The sequence below is a fragment of the Prorops nasuta genome, unplaced genomic scaffold, assembly GCF_024137725.1.
Source record: "Prorops nasuta isolate Cenicafe-Biocafe unplaced genomic scaffold, Cenicafe_Pnas_1.2 PNAS00002, whole genome shotgun sequence".
Classification (NCBI taxonomy): Eukaryota; Metazoa; Arthropoda; class Insecta; order Hymenoptera; family Bethylidae; genus Prorops; species Prorops nasuta.
Window position 1 is genome coordinate 3,267,730 of NW_027116799.1, and position 26,909 is coordinate 3,294,638.

The window sequence follows — 26,909 nt, forward strand, 5'->3', positions numbered from 1 at the left end:
CTCGCGTAAAGGCCAAGAGCCAGCGTTGGCCACATGTGTTTTGCGGACCGCTTTCCCGTGGAAAAAGATCACCGAAAATGCGCCGTGTTTACGTAATCCGTTGTAATGCGATGCCTTGCCGGTGCTGGTAGGTTTGTGAGAGTGCAACGATAAATTAATGGACGAGACGAGACGATAACGGGTCGAGTAAGAAAAGCCAGAAGTCGAGGTAGAAGAGTTTCGAGTGCTGTAACGAGGTGCTCTGCTGTCTGCTAGACCGTACTCGTGATCCGCGCGTGCGAACCAGTGATTGTCGCACGAGGCAATCGAATTTCCCCCGAGACAATAAGTAAAATACCTTCGAGCTGTATGAGCTTCGATAATTCGCGTGTCAGTTAGCGTAGGTATATCGAAATACTTGTAAAATCGCCGAGTCAGCGTGATCCTAACCCACACGCACACGTTACGCATCGTGCAGATTTTTCTCTCAGCTTTTCCGGAAAAGGTCATCGGACCGGAAAAGCCAGTAGGGACGGGAAATTTTTCGGCGAATTGGTGAAGCCAATTAAACGTGCGTGAGTGGAGTGTTAAAGAGGAGTCGAGGTTACGAAAGGAAAGTAAGTCGACCGCGTGTGCACGCCGCACCTTCTGGAAAGATATTATTCAGAGACTGCGAGAAGGTATGTGAAAGTTTTATCAAACGATGCTAAGAAAATCTTTGTAAAGACGACTCTGATAAGGACAATTGGTGATCGTTGAACAGGGATGATATTTATTGCGGACGATGCACCCGGTCTACGAAGCGAGTGAAGTCTCCGAGCTGTGAATCTGCGAGCAAGGCCCGTTGAGAGGTTAGGTTTGCCAAGTCGCCAAAAGAGAAGTCTGGGTTAATGCGTTCGAAGGCGATCATTATTATTGGCTGTTTCTCGATCGGCTGAGAGCGAGAAGTGCGCCAAGGAAGAAAATCGGACGGAATTTCTCGTGCCTGGACCTCGTGTTTTTGTCTCGGCGCGTGCGATCCAAGATGGCGGCCAAAGTGGCCAGCAGCGGCACTCAGGGCAGTAGCGAGCGCGAGGAGGGCCCCGCGGGGGTCTCCTACGCGAGCGTGCTCAATCCAAAAGGCAGCAACAATGAGATCCGGAACAAGGGCAACAATAAAGAGAACATCGGGGAGCAGGTGGCCCAGCCGTCTCCGGCCAGTGCCAAGGAGAGGATCGTGCAAAATTCGGCTTCTCTCGCCAAAGGGAAATCTTATCCTAGAACCACGAGACGTCTGGCTGGCTCGCATTCGCAATTTCACAAGCGTCAGGATGGCGAGCAATCTCCCCAGGTGGTTGGGGACAGCGCGAGGAGGGATAACGCTGCAGCGGGCCATCAGAATGAAAGGGAAGAGGTTGGTGAGCAGCACCTGAATAACGGAGATATCGTTTCCGATGGCGAGTTCCAGACGGTGGCGCCGAAGAGCGCCAGACGGAAGGAGAAATTGAGGGATCACCGGGATCATCGACACAGACATCGAGACACGAGGCATCAGCCTCGTGGTCAGAGTGCCGGGAGTAACGAGAGGTCGCACAGGGATCGGGATCGCGCGGACAAAACTAATGCTGAGCATGTTTTCGCGAAAGAGCCAAAGGAGAAGGAGGAAGCGGAAGCTGATCAGGAATCGCCACCAGTAAAATACGTCGAGGCTCCACTGCCAGTTGTTAACCCGTGGACCAAGAGCAAGCCCTTGGTTCAACCTCCCAAAGAAGTTGCTGTTGCTGCTCCCACTGTTACTGTTGCTGCTACTACTGCTGCTGCTGCTGCTGCTGCCGTTGCTGCCCCAATGGCAGCTGCACCGATCCCGGAAAAACCCATCGACAGAGAAAAGAGGGTTCTTCAACCTCAGCAGCAGAGCACAGCTGGTAAGTCTGAAAATCTCTCTCTCTCTCTCTCTCTCTTAAATCTTCTTACCTTTTCTCCAGTTCCCTCTCTTTTTTCCTTTTTTCTTTCAAATCTTTTTCTTAACGTACCCACCTTCTCTTATCTCTTTATCTATAGAATACGCGTGCAATCGCTTTGACTCCGTTACGCACCAGTCTCTCTCGCTCGACTTTATTCGATTTTTACGTGTAGTGTAAATCTGGAGCTCGTGCGGCCGGCATTGGTTACATAACGAGTACAGTAGCGACTTTTTCTCTTCCAAGAATGAATCATATCCACCGGAGTAGATACAGCGAGCCTTGTATGAGATTTTTTTAATTTCACCATCCCCGAATCAGGGGTCCTTCATTTTTCCTTTTACAGTGACCTTGTACCTCTCTGTGACGCAACACCTGGCTGTTTGAAAAAGTTGAACGCTCTTCTCGAGAAGCACATCGTAATGTACTCTGTTTTAGCTGTAACTCATATGTTTTGCCAAGAGAGAGATCGAGTAATAATATTGCGAGCCTGCATAGCATATATAACAAGACAATAAAAACAAACTTTTTCTCAATATTGACTAAAGCCATGGAGACAATTCGTGGAAACAGTCGCACGATATTTTTCACAGTAACGTATACTAAAAACCAACTTGTATTTCATAACATTTGATCATTTTTCAGGCTCGTTGCATAAATCAGGTCTTTCGGTCGTTGAAATGCCATGTTCCAGGAGTGAAACAAGTGAGGAAAAAAAGAAGTTTAGCTGCGTTAACAAGTACCAGGCCAAGTTGCACGCACACACAGTGATCCGCTCGAGAACAGGTTTCCTCTCTCGTGACTCTCACTCTCCGTTCCCTGTTTTAATGCAGATCGAATATTCGGCAAGCAAATCTCGAGTGAACGGAGGAGCGTGATTGTTCATTATCCAGGTTAGGTTGGGTCAGTCGAGATGAGCGAATGGAAGGTTTTGGTGGGATTTCCAGGTCCTGGCTCTCACTCTCCGCCACGCTACGCGTTTCGATGCGGATAGAATAATCGGCGAGCGAGCGAGCGAAGACGCGTGGTTCTTATTATCCAGGTTAGGTTGGGGCATTCAAAAAGATCGAACGGAGCGTTTTAGAGGGACTTCAGGTTCCAACTCTCACTCTCCGCTACGCGTTTCAGTACAGGTCGGATAATCGGCGAGCGATCGAGCGAAGACGCGTGATTCTTTATTACCCAGGTTAGGTTGGGTCAGTCTAAAAGAGTGAACGAGGCGTTTTAGTGAGATTCCAAGTCCTATCGACCATTTCTTATCGGTCGCCTGGGAGACCAAGGTTAAATCCGTAGGAATACACTTATAACTAAAGAGATTCATGCACGAATGGAGTGTTAAAGTCTGCGAGATAGAGACAGAGAGAGGAAAGAAGAAGAAGCGAAGAAACAGCGAGCGAAAGAGAGAGGTTGGAACGAGAGTGAACGTCTGGAGCGTTCGAGTTAACACGTAACGTTGTTAGACACGTTCCCGTAACTGCATTAACGCGCAGGCAGCACGACCTACTGTCTACCGTCTGGAACGAGTGTCAATGTCGTTGCCCTCCAAGTGTATCCTCATCCACACGCGGATCCAACAACCAGTTTTTGCCTCCCTGCCATCCCGGACCTCGGCCTAAAAAAAAGGACCCAGCGTCTCGACCGAAGCCCAGATATCTCAACGACGACGACGAAGACGAGGACGAGAACTCACAGAGGCGTGTTAGCCTTGCTTTCGAAAAAATTGGAGAAAGGAAAATCAGTTTTAGATATGCAAATTTCATCGACAAGGGCGACACGTCGGTCACAGAGCCAAGCTAGGTGCTTTTTAGCCACGTAGCCTCTTGTATATGTTACTGTTGCTGCTGCTGCTGGCCGAGCGATAAGCCTCCTGCTGTGGATGGATTTCTCCTCGCCTTTATCGTTTATACTATTATCATAAACTTATCGGATACTTATAGACACGTGTGTAACCAATAACATCCATCTTGACAGGTGTCCATACACCTTTTACAAAGACGTTACGCTTAATCAGGTTACTGTTTACGCGCGAGCCCCCCCCCCCCCTCTCGTTTCACAATAACTCTTCAAATTTTGTGCTGCAGTTCTCGAGAAATTTGCCTCATGATTGATACGATTTTTCCTGCCTAATGGATGGTTCGTGTATGTCCTAAGTAAAATTTCTCGTAGCTCCTGTTGAAAGCATAGCGTGGCAACGCTATTAATAATATTGTTTTCTCTCGCGATAACACTACGACTGTGTTATGATCGATCGCCAAATTGTGCATTTGAAACTGAAATAAACCTGATAAAATTTCATTTGAAAAAAGCACGTGCGTCATACTCGAACGTAATTTATCAGAATTGACGTTTTATCAAAAGTATATATACCGCAGGTTCACTCTAGGAGTTGGAATTTACCGCAGCAAATTAATTTACGACGCAAGACTAATCATCGCTTGCTCGTCGTTATCGAAACTGCTTACCTCTGCACGTTCTCCAATCTTATACGAATATCCTGCTATTCGCTATATAGCTTCGGGATATTTATGTGTTGAACCGACCGGAAGTTATTAAATTTATCCGTTTTACCTTGGCTACCGACGAAACTACGCGACATCACGATAATTCTCCGCTAGACCAATATACTCCCTTCGTTCCTTCCGAAATTATTATAAATCACTGAGTCACTCGCTGGACTGTCAAAAGGGAAGAAAATAATCGATACTCAAAGATCTTTGTTTACAAACGTACCACTAAGTTGGAAAAAGAGGCTCGTAAATAATAAGGTTACCAGGAAGCATCGACTCAAGAAAGAATACAATTCGAAGAATTGAAACACAAAAGGAAATTCATTAACATAAACGCATTTAGTTCGAATATAATTATATAAGAATCATTTGTTTAGAAAAATCAATAATGGGACAGTTTTACGAGTAGAAAAAAAAATATTATGAAAATTAAATGTTCTTTTTAAAAGAGATGTTTTGGTAACTTTACTCGTGGGTTAAAGTGGAAACGCGACATCACGATAAATTTTCTACACCAATATACTTCTTTGATTGCAAAATTACTGTAAATCATTAAACTACTCGTTGGATTGTTCAAAAAATGGAATAAAATTATCGATACTCAAAGATCTCTGTTTACAATATTTTTACTCGCTGGAAAAAAAAAACTCGTAGATAAAATTGGAAACACGACATCACGATAATTCTCTAGAATTCTAGACCAATATATTTATAATTACCTGAATATCTCTTTTAAACGAAGCTTTTAATTTTTCTAACATTTTCCTTTTTCTCCAAACTGTTGCACCGTTGACTTTTCTAAACTAATGATTCTTATATAATTATTTTCTAGCTAAGTACGTTAATATTGATCAATTTCTTTTCACTTTACTCTTTTCCTCTAAATCGCCCCCTGTTTTTACTTCAAACCTTCTGGAAACTAAGCAAACTTCCTTGATTCCAAAATTACCATAAATCACTCAACTACTCTTTGGATCGCTCAAAAAAAGGAATAAAATAATCGATACTCAACGATCTCTGTCCACAATATTTTTGTTCGTTGGAAAAAAAGAACTCGTAGAGAAATAAAGTAGAAGTGTGCAACGTGAAATGTGGAATTACGTAATGGAATTTATAGAGGATGACAGGTGAGAAATGTGGAAAAGCGCGATTAACCGTGGAAAAGTGTTATGAAAGAAATATAATGGGAGGTTGGAGCGTAGAAATTTGTCGACAATGCTGCGCGAAGGACGATTAGGATGGCGAAAAAAGATGCAAGGTCTCGCGTATCCGTTGCATTGTGAAAAAAGATCGTAGAGTTATTTCGTATTAACGATCGAGCTGCACGAAACGACGAAACAGCTGCGGATATTCATCGTGGTGATTCGTACCTACCTCCTCGCTCCCTTCTCTAGCTGGTCGCTTTCAGTACGTTGTGGGCTGTCGTCGGGCCGCGCGACTTCAGGATCTGATATATAGAAGCAGCGATATAAAAACCTATAAGAAAATCATTCGATTAAATCTCATTCTCCAAGCAACGGGGAATAAATACGTGTAAAACGTGTGGTTTTTGGCCGATGGAAATTTTTCTACAATTCTCTCTCTATCTCTCGACTCTGATACACGTGTAATAAATACAGTGCAAGAAAATCGCACGAGCGAAGACAATTTGGAATTTACAATTGTGGATTATTGGGACGTGCGACTTCAGGATCTGATAGAAGCAGCGATATTCAAAATTTATAAAAATTCATTGAACCATTCGCGTTCTCCAACCATTGGAGAACAGTCATGTTTAATTAATAGGAGTTATCGTAGACTACAAGGAATTATTCTCGAATTCTCTCTCTCGACTTTGATAGATTTGTAATAAACATAGTGCAAGGAAATAGCACTAGTGAAAAAAAATTTAAATTTACAACTTTACATTATTGAGACGTACGATTTCAGGATCTAATAGAAGCAGTTGTATCCAAAATCCAGAAGAAAATCACTGAATCACTCGCGTTCTCCGAGCAATGGAAAATAATTAAGTTTAATCGATACGAGTGATCTTAGACCAATAGAAATTGTTCTCCATCTTGACCCTGGTGCACCTGTAATAAAAACAGTGCGAGAGAAGCGCACGAGCGAAGGAAATTTGGGATTTACAACTGTGCGATTAGATAGAGGCCGTATTTTTTATGCTGGCGTAACGATCGGAACGAGGAACGCTCGGTCGAAAGGAAAATCGTAAAGCGATATGCCAACTAGCGCATAATTTCGAATCTAAGCTAACATATGTTTGCATATCGAGCCTGCTGTGTTTCTCGCTCGAGCACTAATTTCGAGTGATGAGAGAGAGTCTCTGACGCAATAGGGGAGAGAGACACGTGTTAGAAATCAAAAATGAAGATCGATGAGATCGACGGTGTTCATCAACGTGAGTCAATCCCAAAATCCGCACCATTTATTTCTATCAAGTTTATCGATGACGTTGCTCCGTGTTTTGTAAATAACAACAGAAATTCGATTGCGGTTGCTTAGCTCTTACTTCGAATCTATACAAACACGAGTCATTTTTTAAGCTTGGTATAATATAACACTTTTTGTTACATAGCGTAGAATTTGTTTGGTATATATATATATATACACTATTTTGAACTAGTCGTGATCCATCTGTCGCTCAAAATACACAATAACATGAATATATTTATGCAAATAAAGTTTATTAACACCAAAGTTTCTTGCTTTGCAAATAAAATAAAAAATCGGTTGCGGTCGTTTCGTTCTGATTCGAAACGTGCGTCAAAGCTAAGGGTATAATTTTCTCAATTTGGTGTATATCATTGTTCGTGCTGTTGTTGTTGCTGACGAGGACTCGGTATTCGTGTTTTGTTATCGGTGGGAAATCTGGCGAACAATAGCGGGGTGACAGAGGAAATTCTGGCACGTGCGAGTTTGCGATTTACATTTTTTTGCCCAGCCTCGTGCAGCGGAGGAAGCATTGAAATTCTCGTCGATCAGCTGTTGTCTCGAGCTCCTCTCAACAGTCTCAACGACGGGTATGTCCTTTGCTCGCTTCGCTCTCGACTTGTTTTCTTTTGGCAACGAGACGAAAAAAACAAACAAACAAATCGTGCCAAAAGATATTCGTTAAAAATCGAGAGCGCTGAACCTGTTGAAAATTCGCTTCAGCTGCATCAACCCTATGGATCATTGCAAATTAATCATTATTTGGCCTCGCGAGATCCTTCGAATGGAAAACTTTCCATAGCGAAAAAATCGAGACGAAAAAATGTACGACACTCGCGTTGGCGATTGACGATTTTTTTCCAAGTCTCGCGAAGTGGAGGAAGAATTGAAATTTTCGTCGATCAGCTTTTGTCTCGAGCTCCTCTCAACAACGCGTACGTCCTTTGCTCGCTTCGCTCTCGGCTCGTTTTGTTTTGGCATCGAGATGAAGAAAAAACAAACCTTGCCAAAAGATATTCGTTAAAAATCGAGAGCGCTGAACCTGTTGTTGAAAAATCGCTCCAGTTGCATCAACCTCCCGGATCGTTCGAATTTAATCATTACCAGCCGCGAGATCCTTCGACTGGAAAATCCTGCAAAGTCTGCATAGCGAAAGAAACGAGACGAAAAAATATATTGCACGCGCGTTTATTCGTTACGGTGAATTATGCAATTTTGTGTAGAGAAGCGTGCCAATAGTAAAAGATTCCGCGAGAGTTGCGTACTACCGAAGTGACGATGCACGTGCAAACATAACTCTAACGAAATCTTTAGCCGAGTCACAACTCGATCGAAGGCTGATCCTCGCTTTTCTGTAATAGCTTTTTTTTATTTTTTATTGCAATGAGTTAGAATTTTTTAACATCGCTTCCTGGGCGAAATGACGATGACGCGTCGATATGATTCTGATGAAATTTTCAACAAAATTACAACCACATCGAAGCTGATCCAGAGTTTTCGTATAACATAAAAAAAAAAAAAATAAATCTAACGGATAGAAAAAAATTTAATACGAAAATCCACGAGTAGTTTAACATTTCTTAAAGGGAAATACGCCAGGAGCACTCGGTGGTAGTTAATTTTTTAGCAGGGAAAAGTTTGTAATTAAAAAGAAGAAGAAAAAAGAAAAGTTTAGGCCGAAAATCGGTATAGGATGGTGTTGAAATTGAATTCCAAGCGAGGTTATCCGCTCTCCGGCGTTTTAGACCTTTCGCTCGCAGGTACGACTATATAGACGGTAAAAGTAACGAGCGGTGATTTGCAAGTGTGCGAAACTGCGGGGAGCAAGCCTCGAGCATATGGCACAGCCGAGAGAGAACGTCGTCGCGGCGAATGACAGTCCGCTGCATCAAGTCGCGTGTTACGTAGGGCACAACAGGTTTCCTTAATCTTAATAGGCGCATGGAACTCATTTGAAATCCACTATTTCTCCTACGTGTCCGACGAGCGTTCGAAACTCGTTAATAACCTTATCTCGCGCGTTCAACTTATTCTTTACTCGCGACAGAGACCAACGAATTAACGACCGATCGATGTTAACAATTTTATCGCCAAGGTCGAGCGACAAAAATCAACTACTATTTCAATGCGTGATATTTAAACAGGATCGAGTTTAGATGGGAACAACGGATCAAATTCAAAAATATAGCATTTTTTTGTTTATGAAAATATATAAGAGAATTATTCTTTACTCGTGCGCTAACAAAAAAAAAAAACAGTGAATTAACTATTTTATTGCCGAGGTTGCGAGAAACAAAAATTAATTAGAATCTGGATGAGTGAAATTTAAACAGGATCGAGTTTAGTGAGAATGAACGGAAAAATGAAAAATGATAGGATTTTCTTGTTTTTGAAAATTTATAAGAAAATCTTTGCTAAAAGTATATTTTACTCATGCTAAAAACCAGCGAATTAACAATTTTATCACCAAGGTCGAATGACAAAAATTCAACTAGAATTTAAATGCGGAAATTTTAACAGGATCGAGTTTATGCGTGGATGCACGTATGAAATTAAGAAAGATAGGATTTTCATGTTTTTGAAAATATATAAGAAAATCTTTGCTTCGAGCATTCTTTACTCGCGCTAGAAAACAACGATTTAACAATTTTATCAACAAGGTCGGGCGACAGAAATTCAACTAGAATTTCAATGCGTAAAATTTAAAGAGGTTCGAGTTTGTCACGGGATGAATGGATCGGTTAAAAAAGATAGGATTTTCCGCTGGATGAAAATATATAGGGGAATCTTTGCTTAAAGGAGCGTGGAACCTTCTGAAAATATCTGGGAATGTGTCGCGTGCTTTAAGGGGCGTTCACATTGTAGGCGGCTCATCGTGACGTCAGAAAGCGCTAAGATATTTTCAGTTTGGACCTGCACTCGTTGGCAAGAACCAGCTCCGAGGAGAGTCGTCCGTCGGCTACACCTTTAGTTAAAATCGATGCGATTTCTAGAAAATTGTCTAGAAGATAACTTTTGCATGTATATATGTCTACAGGCCAACTCAATTTTTCTAAAATTTTTCTCAACGCGAACCATCGATTTCTTTCGCACAATCCTGTGAATCGCAGGAGGATCTGCGTATCAAACACAATTTTGTCGTCCTTGAAATCGTCCCAGGAACTTGATACGCGTAGCAGAAGCACCAAAGCGTGAACGGACCAAGTCCGAAAGTTTTGGGTCAGGGCAAAAATCTATAAGAGATTAATTATTTTTCTGTGTTAAAAACGCAAGGAATTACGTCATTAGGAATTTTTCTTATCGAAAAGTTTAGTCTTAAAATGGATAATTAATTAATCGTATTATCGCTTCTCTTGCAAATGGAAAATTAACAATTATACCTAAACTAAAATTTTCTTGAATTTTTCTCAATGCGATCAAACGATTTCTACAGCGTAATCCTGTAAATCGCGGGATCCGTGTACCAAACAAACAATTTTCTCGTCCTTGAAATCACCCCAGGAACTTGATACGCGTATGGCAGAAACACCAAAGCGTGAACGGACCGAGTCCGAAAGTTTTGGGTCAGGGCAAAAATCTGAGATTATAGAATTAATTATTTTTCTGTGCCGTAAGAACTTAAGGAGTTTCGTCACGATGAATTTTTCCGTCGGATAACTTAGTTGTAAAATGGATATCAAATGGATGGGTCGATGATTCGTCAGGCTGCTGGCGCGAGTAGTCTAACGACAAGCGTCTTAATTGGCCGATTAATCGTGAAATCTCCCAAGACGCACTTTGGCAGATTTCCAGACGCTTTCGACGACGCGTCGTGCGGCATCGAGATTTTTCTACCATCGATAGGGCCATTGTTGGGACAATTATTGGGGCTACAGGCGCGTGCACGAGGTTGCGAAAGAGGCATCATTTTTATTTTCGGTCCAAGCTGCTGCTTCTTGCACCGTGGACGCCTGAATCTAATCCGAATAGTTTTCCCTTCCCCATTCCTCGCCGCTTTCGCGCAGCGTTAAAACCTTTGGAGAATAAAAATACGCGTTCGTGGGAGTCGCGTGTGTGATACCGATAGCCGAGGTCATTTGGTCCGAAGAAGGTCAGCAACGAGCACGATAAAAGCAAGCCGTGTTGCTGCAAAGTGTTCGAAAGAGAAAGAATCGACAATGTTGTAACGCGTGGCTGCAAAACAGTATCTCGTAATTACGTAACGCTTATGGAAAAATGATTAGTTTAATTTTTACCGAGGGATAAACAAAGATTTACGTAATGTAGCATTCGTACTCGCCATTATTAATACGCGACTATTTTTGTACTTTGCGCTGGTCCTAGCTTTGTTTACATTCGAGAGTGACCTTTTGAATAAAGTATAGCGGAGAGATGTAGATAATATTGTAAGCCAGTCCTTTGTCGAGTAAACAAGAGGAAGGAGTAGTAGAACGTTTCGAGGAAAATTGTTCCTCTCGTCGAGGGACAAAAACTGCATGTTATAATTTTATTTCATATTCTAGTTGTATTTATGTATATATGCATGTGCGCGTTGGATGCTCCAGAAATTTACTCTTCGCTTTGGTTTCAGAGAACGGCATCAGCACCGGTATCCAGCCTACGATTGTCAAAGCCCCCAAGGACAGAAGGAAATTCAACCAAAAGGTGCGTACGTCTTCCCCTTCTTATTCCTTGGTCCCTTGTCCCCAACCGTCTTACCTGAGAGAAGAAACGTGATGAAAAGGAAGTGGCTCTACCGAGTGCATCCATTGTACTATAAGGGAATCGTATTTTGGCCCTCCTTCCATTGTAAAACTGGTTAGAAATTCTGGGCCACCATCGGTTGGTAATTGTACGATACCCGTGTAGATTTTGTTTCTTCAAATTGTATATATATATATATATATTTATTCGAGTAGATGTCTCACGAAACTATCATCACGTTTCTATCGAGCTCGTTCGAGAACTTTGCTCCGTTCGAAGCAACAAGTTTTTGCTCCCTATTCTCCCCCTAGAGGTTGAACCAAAATAATGTCTGTCCGCTATTGTGCGAGGCGTTTGGATCGCTTCTGTTTTTCTATCATCAATTATTACTAACCAGTGATCGTGTCTTTCATGAGATAAATATTTTTGCAGGCTAGTGACTTTACGGATATTGGTGATTGGCCCAGCTTAGGGGCTCAGGGAGAGGTGAGTAATAAATAGTGTAGATGGTGCATAGTCCCGTTATATGAAGGATATATAATTAAATTTGCAGAAGCTAGAGCTTGCAGGATCATGCCCGTGGTCCTGCGAGTGTAGAACTTTTGCCAAAGTAAACTTAAAACGGACAGGCTCTTTCTCTGAAACTTGCGAAGCGGCTTGTCCGCGAGTTTGTACGCTTGTCCGAACAAAACAGCCTCTCTCTCTTTTAAGATCATAAATCTAGCAAATACCAATTTTGGTTTAGAAGAAGACAGCTGTATCGACGCAGAAGCAAAATGGCGTGGTCGAACAGCAAAGCAACTCTAAAGAGAATGCTAGTACGAACGTGGTCGAGAGCAAAGGCAAAGAAAACAAGGAACAAAACCACTGCCTAGATGACAGTGATGAACACACGGATGGCAGTGAAAAGAAAAAGAAAGGTATTTATGCAGAAGTGCGAATTCATTGAGGAATATCCGTTGCGCTTACAACTGTTTTCTTCTAATGACTCTGTTGAACGGTGAAAAATGTATACTTAAGCTTCCCTCGATTTCTTTCCAGTGAGCAAACAAAAATGGCTTCCACTGGAAATAGACTTGACGAAGAGCAGGGGGAAGACGGAACGATCCTCCAAATATCATAACCAAAGAGATAAAGGTAAAAAGTAGAGGCTGAATGGAGTAATTTCTTTTTTTTTATTCTTGGTGAGAGGAATTGTATTTTATAACATTTTTGTGGTTTTTATAGATGGAGACCACTATCGAGATCGTGATATCGAGAGGTCGGGAGGATACAATTACAGAGGTGGACGTGGCCGAAGCTATAGAGGCCGCGGAGGACGTGGTGGACGAGGGGTATCTCGAGGGGGCTTTAGACATAGGCACGATCACGATTATTCAAATTTTGTAGCAGATTATGCTCAGGTAATGATAAAATTGAGGTAGCTAGAGTATTTTTATCGAACAATATTATATTTATACGTTGTTTTTTCACAGATGCACAAATTCGGCCATTTGGAACAGCCTTACATGATGCCATTCATGGGTACTTTGTATTTTAATAATACCAACTACGTAAATTTAGACACGGTCACGCTCAAAGGTTTTATCAGGAAACAAATGTAAGAATGTGAAAAATATGTATGGATGCGAAGCCTTGACAGAAAATCACTGATTATCTATGTTTTTTTTTTGTAGTGAATATTATTTTAGTGAAGAAAATCTTTTGAGGGACTTCTTTCTTCGTCGGAAAATGGATGCACAAGGATTTTTACCCATCACTTTGATAGCCTCCTTCCATCGGGTTCAAACTTTAACGATGGATGTAGCTTTAGTTATAGAAGCCATTCAAGAATCTGATAAATTAGAGTTAGTCGATGGATACAAGGTAATTCTGAAACGAAAGGTTTATAAGTCTCTAGCTGCACAAGTTTATTTTATTTGAGCTACTATAAACGTTAATAGCTCAATAACTAATTGTGCTAAAACAAACTCAAAGAGGATTCGCTGACGCCATTAGGGTACTGCCCGATGAATGGAGTTTGAAAGTAGACCTCGTTACAGATCAATTTTGAAGCGCCAATGAATATTTATTTAATTATACAAGTAATTGGGTAATTGTGTAAATGGTTATAAACTTGTTCTATTTTTTGCAGGTCAGGACTAGAATTGACCCAATGAAATGGCCAATTCTTGACGCTGCTGGGAATCCAGTTTTTGGAGACTCTGCAAATTTTCCAATGGCTGTTCCTTACGATGCAATGACTTCCGTTCCTCAATTTAACTTTTGTCCCGTAGCAAGACCTCTATCCACAATTCCCACCCCACCAATTCCACGCGTTGTTCAGACCAATAACACAATAGGACGTCTTAGTGAATCGGAGAGCATCTCCTCTTCAATAGGTGAGAGTTTAAATCCCGACGTACCCGAATTCGTGCCGGTTACGGGTAAACCTGACGAGTCCACGAATAGTGGTACAAAAAATAATAATTCATCCAAGGACAATGATCAGTCAGCGAATAGTAGTCACCCTGCGACACAAGATTCGTCCGAGAAATCCTCCAACGTCGTTCCTAATGCCAATCGTACCCGATCACCTGAAGTACAAATCAATGGAGAGAGTATAGACGATGCTTGGAAAGAGGTACGTATTTTTCTCCGTTTACTTGTATTTAGATGATTATTTATTAATCTTTGTAATCAACAGGTGAAAAGAAAGTCTAAACACGCGCATAAAGATAAAATGGAAGAAAAAGGTACAAACAGGAAGGATAATGAAAAGGAAGAGCTGGATTTTCAGTTTGACGAAGAACTTGATACGCCACCTCCGACTGGCCGCCATAATGCATTCTCAGAATGGCAAGTTTCATCCATCTCTTCTAAAAACAGTACTTTTATTTCCAAGCACTCAACGACGTGATGAATCCTTTACATTTGTCTTCTTTTCCCGACTGATTGTACTATGAGGATCTAACCAATCTGAAGCTCTCACTAATATTGATTGAAAAGTGAGATTTGAGTATACCATAGTGTAACCTTGAAAATTCATTGCAGGTCGGAAGACGATGAAGACTACGAATTATCGGACAGGGATGTTAATAAATTATTAATTGTTACTCAGACTACCGTTCCTAATACATCGCGACTTCCAAAGCACGAAGGCTATGATCGCACTGGCGACTGGACGACCAGGGTAAAAATGACGCAAGATCTTGAGCAGGCTATCAATGATGGATTATATTATTACGAAGAAGATTTATGGACGAAAGATGGGCAGAAGGTGAGTCATTAGTTCTCTTCTTATTTGATTAAAGTTTCTATTTGGTATTAATAGAACAGATGCTCTTCTCTTAACAGTATGGCTCTGCTTCCTCGATTGGAAGTTACAAGACTGTCAACATTATCAGTCAGGAAGATTTCGAGAAAATGACTCCAAAGGCTCCGAAGAAAGCCAATCCAGAAGTTCCTCCACCTCCTCCAACCATGGAGGAAATCGAAGTATCACAGTCGTTACCGACTACGGTCACCACGGAGACCTTTGAGAAAGTCGATCGTAGAAGCGAGAGAGTTCGCTGGAACGAAAGACCAAAGAGCAATCGCCCTGGTCCAAGAAGCGTCGTATCACGCTTCTTTGCGGTTGTCAAGGATGAACCAGCGGTTGATCCGCGAACGCCGAGGAAAAGAAAAACTCGTCACAGCAATAATCCACCGGTGGAACATCACGTTGGATGGATTATGGATGTCAGGGAGCACAGACCTCGCACTTATTCCACGGGGTAAATAAAATGGCTTATGCGATAAAGCGCTGCAAATAATATTTTCAATTTGTAAGCTATTGTGATTTTTCTCGTAGAAGTAGCACTGGAACCAGTCCCAACGAGGGTCATCTTGCAAGTAGTTATGGAAGTGCACCACAGTCGTTGCCATCATTCCAGCATCCGAGTCATGCAATGTTAAAGGAAAATGGTTTCACACAGCAAGTCTACCATAAATATCATTCGCGTTGTCTTAAAGGTAATTACAACTTTGATATATTATCTTTTTATAATCACTTAACTTTGAACATGATGATTCCTATTTTTTTTGTCTTCTTTTCCCGACAGAAAAGTTTTGTTGAAACTAAATTTTCTGATGATTCGTAGTTTCCTGCAATATTGTTCATGTATCGAGGGAAAATATTAAAGCGTTGCAAATCTTATGTTTTTTTCAGAACGTAAAAGGCTGGGAATAGGACAATCTCAAGAGATGAATACGCTCTTCCGTTTTTGGTCGTTCTTCCTGCGCGAGAACTTCAATCGTACCATGTACGAAGAGTTCAAGACCATCGCCAAAGAAGATGCTTTGGAAGGTTATCGCTATGGATTAGAATGTCTCTTCCGATTCTACAGTTACGGCCTAGAACGAAAATTCAGACCTCAGCTTTACAAAGACTTCCAGGTCGAAACGATATACGATTATGAAAGCGGTAAGGTTCTTTTTGCGTATTAAAAACAAATTTTCCCAACACGAACGGTTTGTTCAGCTGATGGCAATTTAGCAGCTGGACGATTGAAATGTTTGAGAATGAATTGAAGTTTTCTCTAGTACGTCGAAAACTTTAATTCTGTAAATGAATTTTAAAAGTACCGAGCCCAACACTAGAACAAATAAATGAAAGTATCAAACGAAACAAATGTTTATTTTGCATTTTAGGTCAACTTTATGGATTAGAAAAATTCTGGGCATTCCTAAAGTACTACAAACACGCTGACGAGCTGCATGTGGATCCTAAATTAAAAGAGTATCTATCCAAATTTAAGAGTATCGAAGACTTCCGAGTAGTGGAGCCGCAGATCAATGAGATGCTGCAGACTTTTGCCGCAAAATCGCAGGCAGCAAAAAGGCGTAATCGCAGCGTATCGGAGAGTGCAGGCGTCGCAGACCTGTCGTCAATGAGCAGAGAACGTCGATTGTCAGGTGGCTCCAGTACAGTAACACTGCCAACTTCCAGTTCCGAAAATGCGAACGCGCAGAAGCCTCGCACAGATACAGTTTATTTATCCCAATACCGAAATAGGGCTGGATCTTTTGGATCCGGTAGGTTGGGGCATTCCAGGCGACGAGCCGACTCGACGTCGTCGAACAGTCAACGAGATCTCAATAAACAACAGTCTAGAAGTAGACAGAGCTCCAGCTCGTTCACCAAGGCCCTAGATGCCGGCAAGTCTCAAGTGACTGTCAGAGATCGGCAGCAAAACTCAAAGTCCGATCAAGTAGCTAAATCGGCTACGACGAAACCTGGACCGGCAGCATCGGTCTCTCAAAAGTGATAAGTTCGATCTACTCCGGTAAGCGCGAGTCGTACTTGGTTGAATACTTGACGACTGTCCTGTAGCTTAATATTCCTAGAACTAGAGTGACGTATGCAAAACGGTTCTAGGCCAATTGAATATATATTGTATAAAGCGTGCTACGGGCGATGAGAGCACAATGATAATGATGAAGATGTAAAAACGCGCCAAGTGCAAAGAATATTTTTAATCAATGTCGAGAGGCTTAACGAAGCAAGTACGAGGATGTTGTAAGTGAAAAGTATGTTTATCGTCGAGATTTTTAAAGTTGTATATTAGTCACTAAAGCTGTATCCACTGATCACGGATCTTTCAGTTCCATGCATAGTTCGACATGGTTACCATAGCATGAAATATTTTTACTTGCTCGTTTACTCATTAGGAGTCTCGTAGGAGGTATTAATAATAGCTAGAGAAACGCAAAGGTACAGAGTGATCGAATATCAGAGGGAACTTAAGGGCGATTAGTTCCTTCATTTGCTACTTTAAAGTATCATATTTTCGTATAACTAAATTTTCGAAATAACGCAATTTGCTTAAAAAATATATATATATTATACATACATATATATATATATATATATATATATATTTACATATTAAGACTCGTTTAGAGAATAGAGTTTATCATTATATGGGAAAGAAAAGTTTCAATGATTAAAAAAGATTTTACAATTTCTAAAAACTATCAAATCAGTTTGTCATGGACGACTATTACTGCTATTAATTTCAAGTGGGAATGATGAGTTGTTGATTTGAAGAAACGATGAGTTTTTGATTTTCTAAGTCTTCCGCGAGATTGCACCTGACTAATGGCACAGTTCGATGGTGAAGGAGAGAATGATAGATTTTATTTGTTTTTAACTGACAATATTGAGCGTCGAAGAATCATCAGCTTTTATTATTCAAGGCTTTAGTAAAATTTTTGACTGATAAAAAGAAGGAGCTTCAGGAATGATCATTTTATTTTTGTAATTAATAAATTTTACATCCGACAGGATCAGCGAGGATTCAGCGAATTTATTCCAAATGTATCAATACTTAGTATAGACGGATGGAATAAAATGGCTGTGAGATGATTTTTGCGAAGAGTCTAGTGGTTGATCTTTTGTACTCGGAAAAATGGCTCATAATCTTTCTTCAAATTGAACATTCTATAAGCAGTGGCCTGGAAAGTGTCGCATGTAGAATAGCTCGATAAAAGAGGCACAATGATTAACGTTATACATACAGCATTACCCAGTTTTTGGCCGGTGCACAAGTTTTTGTTTTACGTAATATTATAACATTTGTACACCTTCTTTTGATAAAAATAGTCTTAATTCGTGATGTATCATAACTATTATAATATAAGCTCTACATGAATTTTGAAAGCGTTACACAAAGTTGCCTAAAACTGAGAGTGTAAGAGGATGCTACCAATAATATTACAACAGCTGAATAGATTAAATAAGTTAGCTAGATGAGTTATTAGATTTTATGCAATAAGACTATCGTGTCTATTTTGTGAAATAGAGAATCTGCGATACATAGATGTGAAATTTGCAGTTTTTCGGCGAGAGGCCAATAGAGTAATGTACTTCAGTCTTCTAGTGTGACACTGTATTGTGATTAATTTGGAGAGAGCCTAACAACACAATATCATCGTCCAAATTGAAACCACGTATTCGTACGATTTATCAAGAGGTGCGAGTTTAAAATATAATTTCAAACCGCAAATGACTAATAATGAAGCCCAGGGATTACGTTTGAGAGGCATAGCCATAGAAAACGTGTGCGTCTCGTCGTTGAGTCACGGTACTGCAACAAAAGATAAATAGGCACTTTTACGAAAGATTATAATCCGAACTGGCTTCCTACCCGAGCGAGACGAGCTCGTTTATGAAAACAGAAATTGTTTATCCGTTATTTATTCCATATCGTTAACAGAAGCTATAATTGAGACGAGCATTTGTAAATAGGAATGTGCGACGAGCAATGAGACGAGTCATCGGCTCCAATTTTCTTCTTTCTTTCGCAGTATATTTAAATATTAAGCGTGCGCGTTCAGTTGTATCCACACACTCATAATGAAACATACTCGAAAAAAGGGCGACCATCCATTTCATGTGAGTTTAAAAATATCTTATAATACTTTATCGTCGTCCTTGATACGCTAGTCAAATACCGAGCCAACATATTTTGTCGTGAAAGCTACATTGCACATCAACGCCATCGAATGTTTCGAGGAGAAAGGGAAAATGGTCGACGAACGAGCGAACACCCGCTACATCTTTGCTTTAAGCTGAGTTTTACCATACGCACCGTCGAGTTAAATATGCTTGATGTTTATTAGCAATATGTCAGATTCTCCAAATTGATGCGATCGTCCGCCATTTGATCTCTCCTCCGTTTTGTTATATAGCTGAAACATTAAATTTTAACAAACCTCGTCGTTCCTGATAATTTTTTGTTTATCCTTCTTACCGATTAAAGGCGGAATTAACGACGAATAATTGCAATCAGGAATCCTGCTCCCTAATTATTCACTATGTGTAGTGAGAAAATTGATTTGTTACAATGATTTTATTTGCGCAATTAACTGAGTATAATGGATATTAGTCTGGTACAATATTATTGCCAGTTAAACCGATGATCGAGCTGCTTCTGTAAAAATCCTCGAAGCCCTTTACTCACACGAGTATCAGAAATATTTGCGGGGAAAAGATGCTGCTCGTAGCCGAAGCGATACATACAAGATTTTATCATTTTCCGTTCCGCTTAAAATTGTTGCACTTACTATTTATAAAGAGAAATGGCAGAGTCTCCGTTAGGGATACCCTGCTTAAAAAATCCGCGCAGGAGTTGACAAGAATAATAAAATGTCTCGAATAGCGCGACGAAGCCTGAGACTCCATCGTGAATGAGGGATAAATTGACGCGTTATAATTTATGGACTGTCGATTAGCTCCTAATTCAACGTGGGGAAAAATAAATAACAATTTAAACGATTTCTCTGATATATCGACTGAAGCAATTGAAAATACTGAGTGGATCTGGCTTTAAACTGGATGGAAAATGATAATAAGAAATAATTGAATTTCCCCATCGTGATAATTGATACAGTGATGGTGCCAGAAAATAATGTTGGTCGTAACATGCTCACAATACTGTACATAGAATTTCGTTGTTCTCAAATTATCAATTGACAAATGATGATTTAGGTCTATACTATAGTTTTTAAGTGAGTGACTAGTAGCTTGTACCACGCTGTTCGTTATGACATGGTGTTAATGATGATGATGATGATGATAACGATGATGATAATGATGATTAGTTTGATAAGATATTATACCGTATAATTAGAAGTTTAATGACTTAATTTAGATAATTAGCAATAAGTTTGCGAGGAGCGTCTGACGGCGGCGCGGTTATTAATTTTACTCTTGAAAAAGGAAAACCAAAAGATGAGAGACCACAGAAACAATTCAAGAAAATAACTGATTTGTTAATTAGGCCTGCTGGGCCTAACGGTTCTAAATGATTAATAATTTGTTGCACCAAGAATGCACGTTTTATATCTGGTTATATAAAATTAGTGCCAAGTTATTTTCTTCATTTGCTCGTGGATCCTGTAATATACTATATAATGCTTGTAAAAAGATAAACGCCGACCCCAAAATTATTGGACCGCGTCGGGTGCTTGGCCTCCTTGCCCTGTAAAAAAAACTATACATACATGATAAATTCTTATATAATATTACTTATACATTGCTAATAATAATCCCTAATGTTAGATAATAAGGCTTTTATGCTGAAAAAACGGGTAGGGTTAATGGGTTGTTACACACAACTCACCAAAAAAAATGTATAAAAAATATTTCATATACATATTATATGCGATTAAATAAAGCGCGAAAGAGAATATGATGAATGTACGTATAATTGGCAAAGAGAATCAGAACCATTGTAAAATATCTCAGATCGGAATGCGCCCTACGCTATTTTTGTTCCCCTCTCCCCGAAGAAAAACAGTCGAATAAGATCGGAAGGATCTTCTGTCAAAATTAAGCGACTTAAATTTCCGTTAATTTATTTCACATCGGTACAGACAAAGGAAACCTCGCCAAATCACTATAATAAAAACGCGCGCGCGTAGCAATTGGTTTTTCCATATGTACGACCCTGTGTTCCAAAAATCTTTTCAATTTATCCCATAAGGAAAAAGTAATATTTACATTCACACCCTAACTCACAGCTATCATGAATAATTCAACTATACGATTTTCCTTCTGGAAGGAATAATAGATACTTTCCCGTCCATCCTTTATTCCAAGTACGAGAGTAACAATTATACTGCCAGAATTTCATCGTTTTTCATACAAGGGGATTTTAAGATTTCAATGGGAAAAGTACAGAGGAGACAATCGTGATTTGGCAGATAGGCTCGGATCCTCTACAAGGTCTTATTTTTCAACAGTGCCTTCCATGGAAATTTTCTTTCATACGACCTTACTCACTCTGATTAGAATTCGTCTAGATACACGAAACAAGTTCACCTACTCGTTGCGCGAAATTAAATTGAGAAAAGCCCTAGTCACGCGAAGTACCGTCGAAAATTCGATCCTCTTTCTTGAATCGAGAAAGGATTATAATGTCAGCGCTCAACAATGATAATCCTTGCATAATCGTTCATTTTCAAGTTGGCTATAGTATGTAAATAATCGTCAGGCGCAATAAGCACACTCGCTCTAAAACTACAGAAATGTTGGCACATGCATTAATTAGAATGGATAGTTGGACTTATGCAATAAAAATACATGGTATTATAGATGGGCGAGATAGTCTTGTAAAATTGTGGTAACGATGTGTGTCAGATTTTTTCAGTCTTGTACGCGTAGCTGGAAGCTGTAACGTTTGTGAATTCGCATATATATATATTATATATATATATGGTAAATAAAAAAAAAACAAAAAAACCTAACCAATCGCAATTTATTTCTCACAAAGCCAGCGCGGAGATCTAATTTCCAGGAGGCGATAGAGAAGAGGTCACTGGACGTTTTGTGTTTGCACAGCAAATCACTAGTAGTCGACAGGTTTCGAGCTGAGGAGGATGAAACGTTATACGAACGGGTTACACGAACTGCGCGCTGGGAGAAGGTTACTGGGAGTCGTGTAGCTGAAACATCCAGAGGAAGTAGGCTAGCTTGGATCTGCTGCTGGTGTTTTCAAGTTTTATGGTTACGACTGCCATCTATACGTGTGGCCACATGGCCCACGGTAGTTCCGGTCCACGTATTATCTTCACACACCCTCTTGTCTCCCTCACCTCATCCCAAAACTATGCGTATTTATCATTCTTATCAATTCCCCAATCCAATCGTACATGCTTCTCATATTGTTTCTCTAATCGACACGTTATAAATATATATATACTTACTTCAGAACTTTAATTTTCAATTCCAACCTCGGTACTTCTCCACACACCTATTAAATCTCAGTCTTCATTCCTGTCAGCAATTTATACCAATTTACCCTGAGAGAATCGAGCCGAGCCCCTGTACTGTTTCCTGGTGCTTCGACTAATTTCCCCCAAGTGTCAACTTGGCGCGTGATCGCTGAGTAATTCCCACCCACTCTCAAAAAGAAACTAAGGAAAATCTCCATTTCTCAATCATTATTATTTTTCTGGTATTTACATAATTCTACAGTAAATTATCGAACAAGACCAAGGGAATATCGACAAATTCAAAATAAATGAAGAAGTAACGGATAATGAATCGCTAAGAATTTTTATAAAGAATTGCATTTTTATTGAGCCTAAGTTATAAAGGATGAAATGATTATTCGCAGGCGTTCCGAGTAAAAATAAATACAAGTTCGTTTCTGTATATCATATGCTCGGGGTAGTCATTCTTCGACGATTCAAGGATCCTGGAGGTTCGGGATTGTTCAGATTTTCCGGAAGAGGGCCCGAAGTTGTCGTCCGAGTCTCGGGGAGGGTGCGAAGGGTAGTCGTCGACCTAGACGAGGCGCGAACAGCGGAGGAACACCCTGATCGTCGTCCAGAAAGTCGTCCTGGTCCCGGGAGTTGGCGTACAGGAAGTCCTCGCCAGATTCCCGGCCCAAACGCGGTGTAAACGTCGTTGTCTGCCGTTTATCGCCAGACGCGGTGGCTTCGGCTGTCGATGATGAAGCACGGGTCAAGTAAAACGTTCACAATTTTCCAACGTCAATTAAGTACAAAAAAAAACAGTCTTCCCACCTGGAATAGAGATGAGGGCCCAACGAGCACCATCCAAGACATTCGCGATAGCTTCGATTTCCGGGTCGATTTCCGGTTTCACACCGGATCTACGTCGTCTGCCGAGTCTCGGCCCGAACCACATACCGCTGGTGACTTCCTGCGTGGTGCGTTTTATGCATTTGCCGTCGATGCAGGGACGAAAATCACCGGCCTCGCTCCTCTCTCCCGAAACTCCCCTCGAAGCTTCTCTGTTGTCTGAAATATTGAGATGTTGACAAACTTGTGGAAGATATCTCGAAGAAATCAATAAAAATGTTGTCGCGTACCGTATTCGCCTGCGGCACGGGAGACGAAGAGAAGCAGCAGAACGAGGAAGGTAAAGTTGCTGAGGTCGATCATCGCTCGTTCGGGTTCGCAGGAGTCCTGGCAAAGAATGGTGTCCTGGGGAAGGCGAGCAGTGGATTATATAGGCGATAGCGAGAGGTGTTAGTTGGCTTTAAATCCTTGTTTTTCCCACCCTTTCCTCTCCTCCTGCACCCGTCTTCGTTCAATCTCTAAAGCTCCATTCGTCCTTTTCGTCCTTCTCCTCTCGGATCCCTGCGCACTATCCAGTGACCCCCTGGGGCAAATCTCCTCAGTGCCGCGGGTGATCCGTCTCCATTTGACTCGGCAAAGCTCCTACATACTCAATGAGAATCCTGGACGACTACTGAAATAGATCGAGCCCACGCATCCAGGTTTCCTCGCTCCGTCGCTCCTCCAGGACCTCTTTTATCATATATATATATATGTATATCTATGTCTTATATTCTTACGCTATCGGATATCTGGGTTCAATCCTTTTTACATTGTTTCTTATATATATATATGTTATACTGCACTAATAATTCATAAATATTTTCCTCGTCTTCTGCAACGATGCATCTCTTTCTAACGATCAATGCTTGATTAATGGTGACCTTTGACTCCGATTAGAAGTACCTAATTGCATCCAGAAACAATTGATCCGCTTGTCGATGCGCTGAGTCACTCGCTGGAAAATAAATCAGCTAACTGAGCTCTAATTTGATCTCTGGCTAATAGTTTCAAAGAGAGAGAGAGAGAGAGAGAGAGAGAGAGAGAGAGGAATCTTACCATTACGATGAGCATAATCATTGTATTTTCGTGAGACAGGAATTTCCCACCCACGCAGAGTATTTTTCACGAATCTCGCGTTTATAAATGAACGCAACCTCTCGGATTTGCCTGCCGGTCGACGATCAGTCTTGGGTTAAGTCTGTCAATTATCCAATTCAATTTGGGGATCAAGCGGATCGACTCCTGCCAGGCTCCGCTATAAAAGGCCAGTCGCTGCTGGGCATTAGCATCATTGCTTCTTCATCTTCCAACGCTGAAACGCCAAGAAATTCTTACGGATTTTTGCTTACTCGATTTAGTGCATCGTTTAATAAAAACAGATCTAGAATAATTAAATCGATACAATTATGGTTCGATTAATTATTCTTCTCCACGATTTCATATCCATCCGATGGAATGTGTCAGAGATAAATAAAGTTTTTCCATTGGGTTTTATCGCGTCAGCGTTCGAATAATATACACCGTGTTGTGTGGAAGCTAATATGTATATATACATATATATATATATATAGTATGTTAAGTCGAGGTTGCCAATTAATACCAAGTCCACACATGGATTCGCTGTTTTTTCAATGGGACTACGAGTGGATTCGAGTCGTACATGAACTTCGATACTTGCCAAAGCAAACAAACCTTTGCTTCATGGCTCTTTTTTGTTACCTCCACCCCAATCGATGTAAGAGATGCATCTGTTGTATCCAAAAGCTTGCACGTGACAAATCGTACAATCTTCTCATAACTTAAAAAAAATCATCTACAACCATTCATGCATGAGAAAGTTTTTCTAACTCGAATCATTGCTAATTTTTTTATATACGTTTTATAGTTTTAAACGAATGATTGTCCAGTCCTTAGTAATTGCTGAATATTGCTCTTCTGTTTACTATACATATATATATATAGAAGCCATTTGTCAGATTGAGTCTCCAGCGCGAGATAAAAATCTAAACGTGATAATAATCTGGATCCTCACCCCTTGTTATACTTCGAGTAACGCACGCAGGATGAGGGGTTGATGCACCCATGATTCCTGATCAGATGGCAGGTTCGAAATTAACTAAATCGTAATTCACTTTGCTCCTGATCGATATTTATCTAGATTTTGACAGTGATTGTTGCACCAGCTGATCGAGAGAGGCTGGAAACAATGGGAATTCAATTGATTTTTATAAGAGACTTGGATAAAGAGAGAGAGAGAGAGAGAGAGAGAGAGAGAGAGAGAGAGAGAGAGAGAGATACATTGTACGCGTGTGTGGGTGTACCAAGAATAACCGAGTTCTCCTGCTGTTTATATCGTAGCCGTCGGTTTCGAGGTGTTCTGGGCTGCGTCAAGGCAAGAGTTTACAAAGCCGGATTCACCCTCTCATCTTTGACCGGTTTAACACCTTCCTGTGGAGCACGTGCCACTACCAGTTCCACTCTTTGTCCTCGACTCTCCTCCAAAAATCATTTCTCATCCCCCAAATTTGCCAGGAATCTCCTCGTTGACGTTATTTTGACAGAACTGTCAGCCAGCCAAATGTTTTAATTAATAGTCTTCATAAGAGAAATGACAAATTCTCTCTCTCTCTCTCTCTCTCTCTCATTCAGTGTAACAATATTCGCACGTGAATAATTACACTGGATTTTTTACACGGTGAAAATGTAATTTACTTGGCGAGATAATAAGGGATAGCGTGGAAGGGTTGGATAAAACTTTTCTCCGCCATGAAAATTCTGCCGGGCTGTCTGATATGATTAGAGTACTTTTCTGATACTTCATTGTTTTGTCGAATCCCCGCGAGGCAGCTTTGCGCTTGCTTCGTGGAAGCTCCGCCCACGTTTATTAACTTATTGGATTTCCCCATCCGCATTCCTCCGAAAGGCGCCATGAGTCCTGGAAAATCTTGCCTACTATCCCTCCATGTTCAATAGTTATCCTGTTATTTTCCACGAAAATTAGATTTTTCCAGGATTATCCTAAGCGACTTTGTGGGAAATTATGAAAATAGTAGGACGAATAAAATTCGAGTGGAAAATGTCGATGGAAAAGCGTGTCCGACAGTTGTTGTGCCAGTGTTGGTAGCAAATGTCAATTGGACGTCTAGGAGGATACTGGTTAAACCGATTTGTCAGAGGACGGAAACGTTCGGCCCTTTTTTGTCTCGGCGTCCCTAAGGATGCGCTTGCAGAAATTCGATCCCGATGTTTCGTTGTATCGCCAGCCGGATGAATTATGGGACTGCTGGTGCCACTTTGACCGACGGTCACGCTCAAAATCACCCGGAGAGTGTGTAGATATCGATACTCTATTTTCCCAAAGTCTCACGGTGATCCACGCCAATTAATTAATTCCACAACAATTTTTCTGCGTCGTTGAAAAATTTGTGTCCATGTTGGAATATTATTCTTGGTCGGTCGACGAAGAGTGTGTTTACGATGCTTCGTTGATGTTTGGCAGTAACTTTCTTCCGGACCACTTGATTCTTTAAACAAATAACGTTACTCGAGCCGACAATATAGATACGACGCTTTGTGATAATACAATGTCGCCGACTTGTCGTCGATTTATTTGCCACGCTCAATCGACGCCGAGAAAAATAATATTTACTCTTACAAATTATCCCATCCTTTCAACGCTGGTTCTCACGATCCACTGATCGTAGCACCGATTTGACTCATGCATCGGATCCAGGCTGTTGAACTAATAAAA

General features: G+C 40.8%; 2 protein-coding genes across 4 annotated transcripts; one reads left to right on the forward strand and one right to left on the reverse strand.

The window, feature by feature from the left end:
* The first annotated feature begins 28 nt into the window (after positions 1–28).
* On the forward strand, positions 29–21,814 carry LOC136782480 (la-related protein 1B-like). 3 transcript variants are annotated; one of them, XM_066741937.1, is made up of 16 exons: positions 29–659; positions 743–1,883; positions 11,430–11,503; positions 11,975–12,028; positions 12,288–12,462; positions 12,584–12,679; positions 12,770–12,945; positions 13,018–13,142; positions 13,219–13,408; positions 13,677–14,165; positions 14,229–14,380; positions 14,576–14,801; positions 14,879–15,297; positions 15,375–15,535; positions 15,732–15,986; positions 16,214–21,814. In XM_066741937.1, exons 2-16 carry the CDS (start codon positions 1,004–1,006, stop codon positions 16,828–16,830), a joined length of 4,089 nt encoding a protein of 1,362 aa, XP_066598034.1. In that variant the 5' UTR covers positions 29–659; positions 743–1,003; the 3' UTR covers positions 16,831–21,814. The 3 variants fall into 3 exon arrangements, with proteins under 3 accessions (XP_066598034.1, XP_066598042.1, XP_066598049.1); XM_066741945.1 differs by having other exon boundaries at positions 12,291–12,462; XM_066741952.1 differs by lacking the exons at positions 29–659; positions 743–1,883 and adding an exon at positions 6,100–6,827.
* A 687-nt stretch (positions 21,815–22,501) lies between these two features.
* On the reverse strand, positions 22,502–23,532 carry LOC136777992 (PBAN-type neuropeptides-like). The gene is made up of 3 exons (XM_066734586.1): positions 23,407–23,532; positions 23,099–23,335; positions 22,502–23,015 (listed from the first exon to the last, which is right to left on the reverse strand). The coding sequence occupies exons 1-3, from the start codon at positions 23,477–23,479 to the stop codon at positions 22,786–22,788; spliced, it is 540 nt and encodes a 179-aa protein (XP_066590683.1). The 5' UTR covers positions 23,480–23,532; the 3' UTR covers positions 22,502–22,785.
* Positions 23,533–26,909: the final 3,377 nt, after the last annotated feature.